Source organism: Podarcis melisellensis (genome assembly GCF_964234715.1).
Source record: "Podarcis melisellensis genome assembly, chromosome: 8".
In the NCBI taxonomy this organism is placed as follows: domain Eukaryota; kingdom Metazoa; phylum Chordata; class Lepidosauria; order Squamata; family Lacertidae; genus Podarcis; species Podarcis melisellensis.
Window position 1 is genome coordinate 84,141,870 of NC_138540.1, and position 13,803 is coordinate 84,155,672.

At 47.8% G+C, this 13,803-nt stretch overlaps 1 protein-coding gene and 1 long non-coding RNA gene across 2 annotated transcripts in view; one reads left to right on the top strand and one right to left on the bottom strand.

Annotated features, from left to right (window-relative positions):
* Positions 1–5,246, top strand: part of NOVA2 (NOVA alternative splicing regulator 2) — a 61,283-nt gene extending 56,037 nt beyond the window's left edge. Inside the window, exon 4 of the mRNA XM_081922177.1 lies at positions 4,146–5,246. Within this exon, the coding sequence (XP_081778303.1) occupies positions 4,146–5,162 (1,017 nt within the window). The 3' untranslated portion in view covers positions 5,163–5,246. The remainder of the gene's footprint in view (positions 1–4,145) is intronic.
* Positions 5,247–8,612: 3,366 nt separating this feature from the next.
* LOC309376268 overlaps positions 8,613–13,803 on the bottom strand; it is a 192,069-nt gene continuing 186,878 nt past the window's right edge. The window contains exon 2 of the long non-coding RNA XR_014171136.1: positions 8,613–10,347. This is a non-coding gene — a long non-coding RNA (uncharacterized lncRNA). The remainder of the gene's footprint in view (positions 10,348–13,803) is intronic.

Below are 13,803 nucleotides of genomic sequence, written 5' to 3' on the forward strand. Positions count from 1 at the left end.
CTATTACAGTGGTACCTCGGGTTACACACGTTTCAGGTTACACACACTTCAGGTTACAGACTTCGCTAACTCAGAAATATTACCTTGGGTTAAGAACTTTGCTTCGGGATGAGAACAGAAATCCTGCGGCGGCGGCGCAGCAACAGCAGGAGGCCCCATTAGCTAAAGTGATGTGCTTCAGGTTAAGAACAGTTTCAGGTTAAGGACTGACCTCCGGAACGAATTAAGTACTTAACCCAAGGTACCACTGTACATTTCAAACTCATAACCAATATCTCTATCTTTTTCTACTTTGTAACACTTTGTGTATTTCTCCTTACAAAACTTCTTGTAGTCCTACTAGCGTAATTTGTTGACTACAGTTGCTCTTCAAATAATTCAGATACTTCTTCCAATCTTCTGTGAATCTCTGGTCCCACAGCTTTCGAATCCTTCCTGTCATTTTGTCCAATTCTGCATAGTCCATTAATTTCATCTGCCAATCTTTCGTCGGAATTTCTTCTTGCTTCCATTTCTGGGCTAACAATACTCTTGCTGCTGTTGTTGCATATAAGAACAATTTGACATCTTGTCTGTTAATGTCTTGGCCTCTGCGCCAGATATTAGCTGCCCCTGCCTTGCTCCAAATGACAAGGTTTTAGTTCTCTACCCAAAATTCTAGACGAACCACGTGGAGGTTTGGATTCATTTTCGATTCGTTGGTTGCGTTTCTGTGCCTCTTCTCGCTCACACATCCCAAAGTGGCTTACAAATAATCAGGACAACATAATCAAACATCACAATCGCATCATAGATCGTAGGGTAAAGGTAAAGGTACCCCTACCTGTACGGGCCAGTCGTGTCCGACTCTAGGGTTGTGCGCCCATCTCACATAAGAGGCCGGGGGCCAGTGCTGTCCGGAGACACTTCCGGGTTACGTGGCCAGTGTGACAAAGCTGCTTTGGCGAGCCGGCACCAGCGCAGCACACAGAAACGCCGTTTACCTTCCCGCTATAAAGCGGTACCTATTTATCTACTTGCACTTAAGGGTGCTTTCGAACTGCTAGGTGCGCAGGAGCTGGGACCGAACGACGGGAGCTCACCCCGCTGCTCTCCTCCATTATAAAAAAATATACAAAACAAACATCATATTTTTCACCAACTTCATCTTTTTGACTCCCCTCAGCCTTTCTGATGATTCTCTGTTCTATTTACTTCTTCCACATTTCTCATATAATATTGCACTACCTTAATATCTTATTTATCCCTTATTTTTTTTAACAATATTTCTACCTTACATTTTCACAGAACTTCCCGAAAACCTACAAACGTTATTTGATTATCACATAATGTCTGCATATACTCTGTAAATTTAATCCAGTCCTCTTTGAATCTCTGGTCACGTCGATTCCGGATACTTCCTGTTAATTTATCAAGTTCCACGTAATCTGTCAATTTCATTCTCCATTCTTCAATCATAGGCAATTCTTCTTGTTTCCATTTTTGGGCCAACAATATGCTTGCTGCTGTTACTGCATATAAAAACAACTTCCATTCTTTCTTATTAACTTCATTTCCTATTATTCCTAGTAAAAATGCTTCTGGTTTCTTAATAAATGTATATTTCAACATTTTTTTATCTCATTATATATCATCTCCCAAAAGCTTTTTACTTTTTTACATTCCCACCACATATGGTAAAATGTTCCAGGAATATATATATTAAGGTTACCAGATTTTTTTCAAAGAATCTGGGGACACTTTTTTTTTTTTGAAAAGAGAAAAAAAAGTTATTTCAAAATAATAATTAAGAAGTAATATCTTCTCTGCTGTGGTCTCCTCTGTCGCACAGCCTTCCTCTGGGCCACAGCCTGCTCTCTTGGAGCACTAGCCACCCTGAAGTAGGCTTGGGTCAGGCCTAGGCTCGACCACGTGTCCTTGCCCTCCTGGTGCTCTCCAACCTCTCCTCCTCAGTGGCGGTGGCGACGTGGCAAGGTTGGGGCTCCCCTCTTTTTTCTCTTTCCTCTTTCTCTCTCTTCCTTCTCCTTCTCCTCTCCTCCCTGCATCGGCTCCAGGGTTTTCCTGGCCCCGGAGCGTCGCTGGGCAGTTGGCCAGGTGGCCGGGTGCTCTCACTCCCAGCTCAATTTGGATTGGGGGGGCTGTGCCAGCAGTTCCCCCAGTTGATGCACCGGGCGTCCCCGGTTCCCCCTTGGCAGTGGCGGCGGCAGCGGCAGTCTCAACAGCCCAGAGCCAGCCTGGTAGCACAGTTATAGAATCATAGAATCATAGAGTTGGAAGAGACCACAAGGGCCATCGAGTCCAACCCCCTGCCAAGCAGGAAACACCATCAGAGCACTCCTGACATATGGTTGTCAAGCCTCTGCTTAAAGACCTCCAAAGAAGGAGACTCCACCACACGCCTTGGCAGCAAATTCCACTGTCGAACAGCTCTTACTGTCAGGAAGTTCTTCCTAATGTTTAGGTGGAATCTTCTTTCTTGTAGTTTGGATCCATTGCTCCGTGTCCGCTTCTCTGGAGCAGCAGAAAACAACCTTTCTCCCTCCTCTATGTGACATCCTTTTATATATTTGAACATGGCTATCATATCACCCCTTAACCTCCTCTTCTCCAGGCTAAACATGCCCAGCTCCCTTAGCCGTTCCTCATAGGGCATCGTTTCCAGGCCTTTGACCATTTTGGTTGCCCTCCTCTGGACACGTTCCAGTTTGTCAGTGTCCTTCTTGACACAGTACTCCAGGTGAGAACTGGACACAGTACTCCAGGTGAGGTCTGACCAGAGCAGAATACAGTGGCACTATTACTTCCCTTGATCTAGATGCTATACTCCTATTGATGCAGCCCAGAATTGCATTGGCTTTTTAAGCTGCCGCGTCACACTGTTGGCTCATGTCAAGTTTGTGGTCAACCAAGACTCCTAGATCCTTTTCACAGTTGGCTCTGGCTGGTTTCAGGAGCTTCGTCAACAATGTTTAGGCAATACGATGACCATATACATATATAATAGACAATCCATAGAATTCCTTCAAACAATAACAAGTTCAAAATGAAATCTTAGACTCAAAGTCTCTGAAAGTCTTTAAATGAAGCGAGGTACCAAACTTTGTACGAGGAAAGATAAGCTGTGAAGCTTTGTGTATTCAGCAAATATAATGTCCAAGACTGAACAGAGATTCCGGATACTGACTAGTGTTTCGTAGACCTTTGTCAGTGTGGTGGGAGAATATAGAATTGTTTCATAAACTGAAAATAAAATTTTATAGACGATGACCTGCATGACATATCACTTTACAAAAATTATAAACTGTGATACAAACAGTTATGAAAAAGAGTACATACCTCATCTTATTTCGTGAATGAAAATATCAAATGCTGTGGAACAGTGCTCATGTAATAATGTAGTCACTGCTACTAACAATATTTTTTGAGAAACATATAAAGCCGACTCCAGGTGATGCTAATAACAATGAGGTTGAGTTTAAAGGTACATTGCTTCAGGAGCTGCCCGCTGCCATGGCGCCTGCCATGTTGCCTTGCCAGAAGTCCCCATATGATGTGTTGTGCCATTGAACCCATCACACAATATTCATTCCCTACTAATAAATCTCCAACTCTTAAAATATAAATCCGGGGACATTCCGGGGACGGATGATAGATTTGTAAATCCGGGGACTGTCCCCGGGAAACGGGGACATCTGGTAACCATAATATATATATGTAAAGGTAAAGGTAAAGGGACCCCTGACCATTAGGTCCAGTCGTGACCAACTCTGGGGTTGCGGCGCTCATCTCGCTTTATTGGCCGAGGGAGCTGGCGTACAGCTTCCGGGTCATGTGGCCAGCAGGACTAAGCCGCTTCTGGCAAACCACAGCAGCACACCGAAACACCGTTTACCTTCCCGCCGGAGCGGTACCTATGTATCTTCTTGCACTGGTGTGCTTTCGAACTGCTAGGTGGGCAGCAGCAGGGACCGAGCAACGGGAGATCACCCCGTTGTGGGGATTTGAACCGCCAAACTTCTGATCGGCAAGTCCTAGGCTCTGTGGTTTCACCCACAGCGCCACCCGCTCCCTGTAATATATATACCTGTACGTATAAATGAAACCTCAAACTCCTCCTCTTCTTCTCTCGTTTCCCCCCAACGCAGGCCAAGGTGATTGTTCCCAACAGCACAGCCGGGCTGATCATCGGCAAAGGCGGGGCCACAGTCAAGGCCATCATGGAGCAGTCTGGAGCCTGGGTGCAGCTGAGCCAGAAGCCCGAGGGCATCAACCTCCAGGAACGCGTGGTGACCATCAGCGGCGAGCCCGAGCAGATCCACAAGGCGGTGGACATCATCGTGCAGAAGATCCAGGAGGACCCGCAGAGCAGCAGCTGCCTCAACATCAGCTACGCCAACATCGCTGGCCCCGTGGCCAACTCCAACCCCACCGGATCCCCTTACGCCAACTCCACGGACGTGCTGCCCGCCGCCGCGGCCGCAGCCACCGCTTCGGGCCTGCTGGGCCACACCAGCCTCGCCGGGGTGGGAGCGTTCCCGGCCGCTCTGCCGGGCTTCTCTGGCAGTGACCTTTTGGCCATCAGCACGGCTCTCAACACCTTGGCGAGCTATGGATACAACACCAGCTCTCTGGGGCTCGGCCTCAACTCAGCCGCCGCCTCCGGAGTGCTGGCCGCCGTGGCCGCCGGCGCGAATCCAGCTGCCGCTGCTGCCGCCAACCTCTTGGCTTCCTACGCCAACGAAGCCTCCACCAGTACCACCACCCCAGCTGGCGCAGTGGGAGCCTTCACGTTGGGTTCCCTAGCCGCTGCCACCGGGGCAGCCAATGGCTACTTGGGGACAGCTTCTCCGCTGGTGGCCAGCTCCTTCTTGGCCACGGAGAAGCTGGTGGAAAGCGCCAAAGATATGGTGGAGATTGCCGTTCCGGAGAACCTAGTGGGCGCCATTTTGGGGAAAGGCGGCAAGACGTTGGTGGAGTATCAGGAGCTGACAGGCGCCCGCATCCAGATTTCCAAAAAGGGGGAGTTTATCCCGGGTACTAGGAACCGTAAAGTCACCATCACAGGCACTCCGGCCGCTACGCAAGCGGCGCAGTATCTTATCAGCCAGCGAGTAACGTATGAGCAAGGAGTCCGAGCCACCAACCCGCAGAAAGTGGGATAAGAGAAGGCCGGAGGGAAGTCTGGGGGAAGGAGTAGAATTCAAGTCAATTCTTTAATCATTAAAATTGTAACCTACCCAACACCAGCCCCAGTCCAGTGTCCATCTCTCTCTCTTACACACACACACACACACACACACACACACACACACCCTTCTGCTTGTAAAGCAGCCCAGCATTCGTATTCCTGGACCTTTATTTCGCCAATGGTGCAACCTGTTTGTGTGTGTGTGTATATATACAGATATATATACATATATACACACATATATATGTGTATATATATATGGCGACATTTTCTTTTCTTTTTGAGTTGATATGGATTTTAATAGAAAAAAAACATTTTTTAAGAAAACAAGAAATTCCTCTTTCTTTCCCTCTTTATTTCTGAGTTTCTTAACCAAGAATCACGATTGTGGGGAGGGGAGATCTGTCTCGTAATGTTTCTTGCCCCCCAACTACCCGGAGTGTAGATCAACTTCCGAATTCCTTGACGGGGAGCGGGCACCGTGTATCCCTCTTCCGGGCCCACGCAGAGCATCAATCTCTGTGGATGCTCCGTAGGCGGGGTTTTCAGAATATATAGCTCTATATCGAGGGAAGCAGAGGTGGGGTTCATATCATGGCACAACGGTTCACAAAGTGACATCTGCCCCATGACCTTGAACTCTGAAATTGATGCAGCTCTTTGTCTAATACGCCTGCATTCCGTAGTGAAGCTAAACGTGGGTTTTTCCTACCTGTAGGTAGCGTGGCTTATTCTAAAGTGAGGCTGAGGGGTTGGACTGGAATGGGCTCTGCGTTGGGCAAACGGCTTGGTTGAGTTTGATAGGCTTTTCCCCCTTTGATTTTCGCTTTCTTGTTTTTGTCCCTCTGTTTGTTTTACAATTCTTCTATGCATAGTTTCATTTCGGAGGGGGAGCGTGTACGCCCTTTCCCCCCTGTTTATCAGCCCTACTAATCAGAAGAAACAAAACAAAAAGGCAAGGTAAATCTGTTCAGAAAGTTGTAGGTGATGGTGCATTTATCCCTGTTTACACTGAGGATAATTTTTGGTGAGCCGCGAGTCTTGACGGAGCTCTGAGCTTGTGAGCTTGCTCCTCCTGCAAATTGATGAGCGCCAGCGTTGTAAGAGGGGCGGCACGAATGTAGAACGGGGTCAAAGTAGCAGGGCCTCGTTTCTGCGGATGCGGAAGTCGCACTCCCATCGCCGTGACAGGTGATTCAAGCTACTTTCTCCCTGCGTGTCCCGAGGCGGAGGTCTCCTTTGATGTGCTTGGCTTCTTCCTGTTGTGGCGCCTCTCAGGAATCTCGATTTCTCAGCATCGGGGAGTGGCACTTCCTGTGAGGCTACAATACCCCACATAGGCAAGGCCTCTGTTTTCTTGCATTCGAAGAGCAAGGAGAAGGGAGCTTCACTCGGTTTCTCAGAGCTTCCCTCGGTTTTTGGGAGCCAAAGTCTCGTTTTCTTTCCGAACGGCCACAAAAAAACACACCCCATCTTTCTCAACAAGTTCACCGCCCTGTTTGTTAAAAACCCAGGGGCCAGAACTAGGAAGAGAAGGGCCATTTTGACTCAGCCCTGGGTGCAGCTGTCCATCCAGGTGTGATTGGTCCATCTTTCAAAGGTAGCACAATTCCTCTTTCCCCTTTGCCTACACAGTGGAAGCCCAAGGGCCTCCTGAGATGTGTGGAGACAGCTGCCATTGCCAGTATTAGCTCTCTTGAGCAGCACCTGGAGGAGTAGAACTGGAGGAGAGCCAGTGTGGTGTAGTGGTTAAGAGCGATAGACTCGTAATCTGGGGAACCAGGTTCGATTCCCTGCTCGTCCACATGCAGCTGCTGGGTGACCTTGGGCCAGTCACACTTCTCTGAAGTCTCTCAGCCCCACTCACCTCACAGAGTGTTAGTTGTGGGGGAGGAAGGGAAAGGAGAATGTTGGCCGCTTTGAGACTCCTTAGGGTAGTGATAAAGCGGGATATCAAATCCAAACTCTTCTTCTTCTTCCGAAATAAACTATATGTCGACAAGGGGGCTGCTGAAGGCCTTTCTGGACCCCCTGCCCAATTGCGGCTTCCCTTCGACCCACTGCCCCTCCCGCTGGCCTTTCTATAACCAGTATTCCCAGCGGTGAGAAGGGCCTTTATTCCCAGTGACTGGCCCAGTAGGGAACCCAGTTCCCTGCCATTTCCTGTTTCCGGCGCCCTTGGGGTGGTGACAGATGCCGGGTTTGAAACCCGAGAAATGTTGGGGTACGGTTGGCTGTAGCGGCAGCGCAACTCCCCCTTTCTTGGCCCTCATCTCCCCACAAACCGAGTGGCGGCTTTCAGTTTGGCAGCCCAATCGCAGGGCTTTCTGTGTGTTGCTCTGGCCATATTTGCCGGCCACTGAAGGTTCAACACTGTCCCACCCATTCACCCGCCCTCAGAAGGGCAATAAATAAATCAGGGTTATCTCCCTGCTATGTTTACATATAGGGCTCGCTGCAACCTCTTTAACTCCCTGAGAGGATGTGACCCTATCTGTTTTTTGAAGGTGCCAGCATTTTAAATAGGAACACCCCTCACCCCCAGCTTTGGTGTGTGTCTGTGTCATACTCCCTTGTGGGAACTTTAGGAAGAGTCCAGGGTTTGCCAGAAGGCTGAACAAAACCTGAATCATATGCGGTGCAATGTCAAACACTGGATTGCATCAGTCTTTGTCTTTCTTTCTTTCTTTCTTTCTTTCTTTCTTTCTTTCTTTCTTTCTTTCTTTCTTTCTGTTTTCGATTAAAAGGTTGCTTGGAAGTTATGTTTGACGGGGGTGGGGTCCCTGCTGCCGGTTGCTCTGGCGGCGTGGCTGTTTCCCTGCCCCAGAACGGGACGACTTCCTGCGTCCAGTTCTCAAAATGTGAAGTGGATGTCTACCTCCTCACCCGGACCTCACCGTGATGCGGCGTACCTGTGGCATGGCGCACAACTTCCTTTTGAGCTGCGCATCTTGCAGCCATCATGGCTGGCGCTAGCCTGTGGCGCGGTACTACCTGAGGGTGACCTAACTTGAGCATCTCTGCAAACGTTGGCTTGTTTGTCGTAAGGTTGGCGGCAGGAGAGTTCCGTGCAGCTGAATTTGAGGGGAAGAATCCCGTTTGGAACGGCTGAGACGTTTCGAATTGGGTCAGGAGCCAACTGGGGCATATTTGCGAAGAATCGGGGTGGGATTGGGGACGAGCGAGAGCAATGATGGTGCCGTCTAACCTTCTGGCGGCTTCTCAATGCGCTCATAGCTTTTGTTAGCACAAATATTGTCTCTTGCAGCCTAGACGTGCAACTCTCCTCCTGACCGCAGCTTTGAGGTGTGGACCTGTGCAATATTTCGCCCCCTGCTAGAAGGGAAACACTTCCTCCCTGGTTCTTTCTGAAGCACGGGGTAAAGTTGGGGGTCGGAGCGGTTGGGAGACTTCTGCACTCCCCCCCCTTTCTCTAGGCACCTAGGTGATTTTGCGCAAGGGTCAGGCGAGGCCGGCGCTGGGGCCGACTCTGGCCAAGAGATGGGCCCAGATTTGGGGAAGCAGGGGACTCCTTGCTTATTAAGTCTCAGTTCTGTTTTCCTTCTTAGATTGAAAGGAGGGTCTTCAGGCTCTAAAACCACTAGGGAGCAAAAAAACCACAAAAAACAAAAAAACTCAAAATGTGAAACTTAAATACTAAAAAAATAAAATAAAAAACAAGGAAGCAATATCTATATAGTATCTTGCACTGATTTTATGGAGCGAGGGAATGCTGCCACAGCCAGCGTATTATCCGAGAAAGATTTTGCCGGTCAGTGAAAGAAATGGCCAGTGACCTAATGCTTCTATTGACACTGGCTGAGATTCCGGGCCGCCCGGGTGGTTATTTTTCTTCTTAAACGATGAACAAAATATTGCTGCTGTTTTGCAAGTGTGTTGCATATCGAGACTTTTTGTCGGGTGGGGGCGGGGGCGGGGAGGAAGACGAGGAAATGTTTTTGTGCCAAACTCTTAGTCTGCGTCTTTTTTAATACTATGGATGTGTAAGACAAAAAGGGAAACCCCTGCCCCAGCACCCCTATCCTCACAATGCTGCAAATATTTTGACAGTGTATTCTGAGGCTGTGATTTCTACTCCTTCCTGCTGTTTTCCCCCCTCCCCTCCCGCCCCTCCCTTCTACTATGGGATCTCATGAGCACTTTCATTATCCAAATTCCGTGCCAAGGAAACCCCAATTCCGCGACAGAGAAAATGTGGATTCTGCAACCCGGGTGAATTATGCTCATGAGGCCAGTTTGCGTATTTTCTCTTACTGTTCCCCATTTTTTGCAGAATGCCTCCGACTTCTGCTAGCGATGGGGAGGGGCAGGAGGTTTTGCACTAAATCACCCCCACCCCAGCCTGGGAAACTTCCTCAAACTTCTCCGCTGCTCAGAAGCTTTCAATTGTATTTTTGTAGCCATGTGGATCAAAAAGTCCCTTCCCCCTTTCCCCCCCTTTCCTTTTCCTAAACGGAAACTGAGATTAAGGAGCTGTGACCAGCATTTGATTCCCGTCCAGAAGTGCCAGTATGGCCCCACGATCGTGGCTGCCCAGGGCCACGGGTGCCACGAAGTGTGCATGGCCCTGGCACTGAAATTTGTGGGTGCCCAGGAATTCTGTGGCCCTAGGGAATTGTTCCCATCTTTCTACAGAATTCAAATAACTCGAGAATCTCCTGGCAAGGACAGCAAATGCCCATCTTGGCTTGTGATTGAGTTGTCCACATCGCCGAGCGTGTTGCAGAATTTTTGTTGCACCTCGGGAGACGCGGAATACAGTCCCGTCTCTGCTCTCTGAAGTTGTGGAATGCAGTCCGGTCTACGGTAATCTGGATTGCAGAATTACCTGTTGCAGATTATAATGATTCTTACTGACATTTTGACTGGAATGAATCCCCTCTCTGTTGGTCCTCAGGCCTCTGTCTGAGGAATCAAGGATCTCCTCCACTGTGCTAGGAGATCCATTGAGCCGAACCGTTTGGATTCCAGCACGGAGAACTCCTAGCACAAGATAAGGATGGCCTGGAGGTTTCTATATGCACCAGGCACTGGTTTGATTGCAAAAAAGGCTGGCGAACAAATCTGGCTGTCGGCTCACAATTCTCTTTCCTGCTTCCACCTAAACACCATCCTTGTGCATGAGAGAGAGCATGTACCTTCTGGCAACTGGCTCACATGCCCAAAAGTCCGTGAAGCCCTTTCCATTTTATTTTGGGGGGTCTTCTCTGCAAAGCTGAGCTTCTCTATGGGCTCACAGTGTCCTTAACTTGGGGACTCGCTTTGGCCAACAGAACTTGCACACAGAGCTCCGTGCTGAGAATGCCCAAATCCTTTTGGTGCTGAGACCCTTCCTTCAGCCAAGTAGCTCTTTCTGCAAAGGTTTCCTGGACCTGATTCTCTTCTGCGTCCCTTTCCTGCAGAAAGCATCCACAGCGCAGGTTCCCCTGAACTGAACAGGAGCTGAGCTGTGCAAGGGTAGGGCCACTGTGCACATCTCCTGTCCATACCACAAGAGCTAGTGCAGGAGAACTTCCCCAGTAAATTCTTGGCTCCTCCCCACCCCTTCACTCTTCCCTTTCAAATCCACAAAATTAGTTTTTGTCTTCTTTTATTTGAGACTCTGGAAGGGGTGGGTGGGGGAGCAACAGGGAACCAGTTCTGGCCCCTGCAACTTGGGAATGATTAACTGCAGCCGTCCTCAACCTGGTGCCCCCCAGATGTTTTAGTTGTGGTTGAAAACATCTGGAGGGTACCAGTCTGGGGGGGTGGATGGATTACTGTATCATACCAGAATGTCTTTTTGGTGGAACAATTAACCATCAAGAATAATACTGACATATCCTGTTTTAAAAAGATGCACTTTCCCTCACATTTTCGAAGTGCCAAACTTTTATTTATACAGAACATGCAGCTATTTAATTTTTTTTTTTAAAAAAAGGGAGAATTGTTGGGAAGGGTGGGGGGTGCGTTTTGATATTTTAAAACTTTTTTTCTTAAGCAAAGTGTAGAACTTGTCGATGGATCTGAAATCGGGATCCATAGTGGCTTTAAAAACAGAACAACATATAAATAAATGTTTCTTTTAAAGAGAGACCTTTGAGGTCTTTTCTGCATCTGTTGGGAACCTCTATAGTTCTTCTGATGCTAATCTCTAGTAGGTGGGATTCCTAAATACTTTGCAACTTCATTTGAGGGGAGTCCAGTTTGTCTTCTGGCTCCTTATTTGGGGGGTGGGATATCTGCTCAGTGAAACAGTGTTTGCTTTGGTTTGATTTGGTGAAATCTGGTGAAACACCTTACTGATTTAAGAGCAGGGAAGGGTTCCTTAACTCTGCTTTAGCCGAAATCCCTACCACCTTGTAGATATTGTGGTTTTGCACTAAGGGTGTAAAAAAACAATGAGAGGGGGCAGGGTGTGTGTGGGGGGGGAGACCTTTAAAAACCCATCTTATACTGTAGATTCACACCCAGCATTTTCTGAGCTCTAGCGAATGGTTGAGATCCTTCCTCCAGCAAACCGGGTCATTGTTTCAGGTTGGAAAACATCTCTCTCTCTCTCTTTGGATACCCAGTGGGAACAATCTATTAGTTGAAACTTGTGGGGTTCTAGCTTTGTCCTGCCAAAGTCACTTCCATTGTTTCCCAGTAGAATTCCTTCCTACTCAACCTATTTCTCCAGAATTAGGTCTTGTGGATTTCGGTGGGACGGACCTGCAGAGTGAATTAGCGGTCCCTGTTGTGGCTGGATGTTCATCTTGGCTGTAGCCGGTGTCTCTCTTGCTGTTTTGCGTGCTGGGGTGTGATTCTGTTCCCCCTCCCGTCCCAAATCCCCTTAAGTCTGACTTGCTTGAGATACAGTTCTCCTGGTGTACCTATTTTGGCCATAGCCATGACTTTGATGGCCAGGAAAGAGGTAGAGGGATCAATGTCAACGATCAAAATGCGTATCTCTGAATGGTTGGGATTTCTGCCTCCTCTCTCTCCACCAGATTCCAGGATTTACCAGTACTTCCTGATTCCCCTTCTTCCCTCCTAATTTTATTAAGTTTCGAAAGCACTGATTCCTGGGTGTTTCGGTCCCTCGACTCCTGATCCTCTCCACACACGCACACTGGTGCTTGTGGGAAGGCCAGCTGAGGTTTGCAAGCTTTCTATGTGCCAAATATGAACCAGACTTTTATGGATTCAATAATGGAAGCGTTCCTGAAAAGGTCAACCATGGGGGGGGGGAGGCGTGGCATGGCTGGACTTTACGGCTGCCCTCCCACCCCAGTCTAAAGAAAAACTCCGCTGTCCCTGCTGCCCCGTTCTGGGATTGCCCTGTGAACCACTCGCAGCAGCTGTCTCAAGCCAAACAGGTCAGGCAGTGCTCCACGCTTCCGAATTAAAGGAGCAAGAGGCAGCTTTGGAAGTTGGGGCAGAAATAATAATAAAAAAAGAGGGGAGAGTTTCCTCTCTTACGAAAAATACTCAGTCTCGAAGGGCCAACATTCATGTGCATATTTCAGCATTAACATATGCACACACCCTATGCTGGAAACCCAGGAGCAGTGGAGGGGGGGAGCGTCTTGTTATCATCTGCTCTCCACTTAACTGTTCCCCTTGCATTTACCATATCACTGTTGCTGTTTTCTTTTCTTCAGTTTCCAGGCAATTGCGTTCCATGAAGGGGGTTTGGTGACGGGATGAGAAGGGGGCAAAGAAAGGGGGGGGAGGAAAGGAACGTGAGGGAAAAGGCTTTCGATAAGGTCGAATGGGAACTTTTTCCAGGCGAAACTCCTCTCCTCTGCTTGTCTGTACATCCCAGTTTTGAGTGCCAAGCCTTCATTCCCCCCCCCCTTACGCTCCCCCAGCCTTTTTTACGTTGTGTCAAGACACACCCATTATCCGGAGCATCCTTTTCATCCAGCATTTTGACAAGTTCGCACACCACAAAGTTCTATATATAAATATATATATAAGTATATATATATTATTATTTTAAAAAAAACTTATCTAAAGCAGCGTGGGACTATTTATACATTGGTTGGCTACCTCCGGACTGCTTTTTTTTCAAATCCACCTTCATCCTTCTCAGCATCAAGAACATTTCTAGCGTGTTGTTTTTTCGGGGGACACAGCCTCTCACCTTTCAAAAGTTTGTTTCTTTTTTTCTTTAAAAAAAAAAGGTCAACTTTTGCTTCATCCGAATTTGGGGATATTCCATCTCGAATTCTCTCGCTGCCGGGGACAGTCACCTTGTTTCAACCCGTCTTCTGAACTTCTGAGCTTCACCCTTCCATCATTTTGAACTTTTTAACCTCCCTCCTTCTGTGTTCATCAAACCTGTGTTTTTTGGATTTTTTCCTCATCTTCCATGTTACAGGAAAAAAAATAAAAATAATAAAAATAAAATAAATTTTTTAAAAAAGTATATAATATAAATATATAAATATTAGCAAAGAAAGGAAAAGTGCAAGAGACTGTCAAATTCTTACGATTTAAACTATTGAGTGGAATGATTTGATGTCACTTTTTCCCTTTTAACTGTGAACAAAAACGTTTCTTCACCATCGCTTCATTGTAAATACTCTTGTTTCTGTTTAAACATGTTGGCGGGGGGTGGGGAGGGA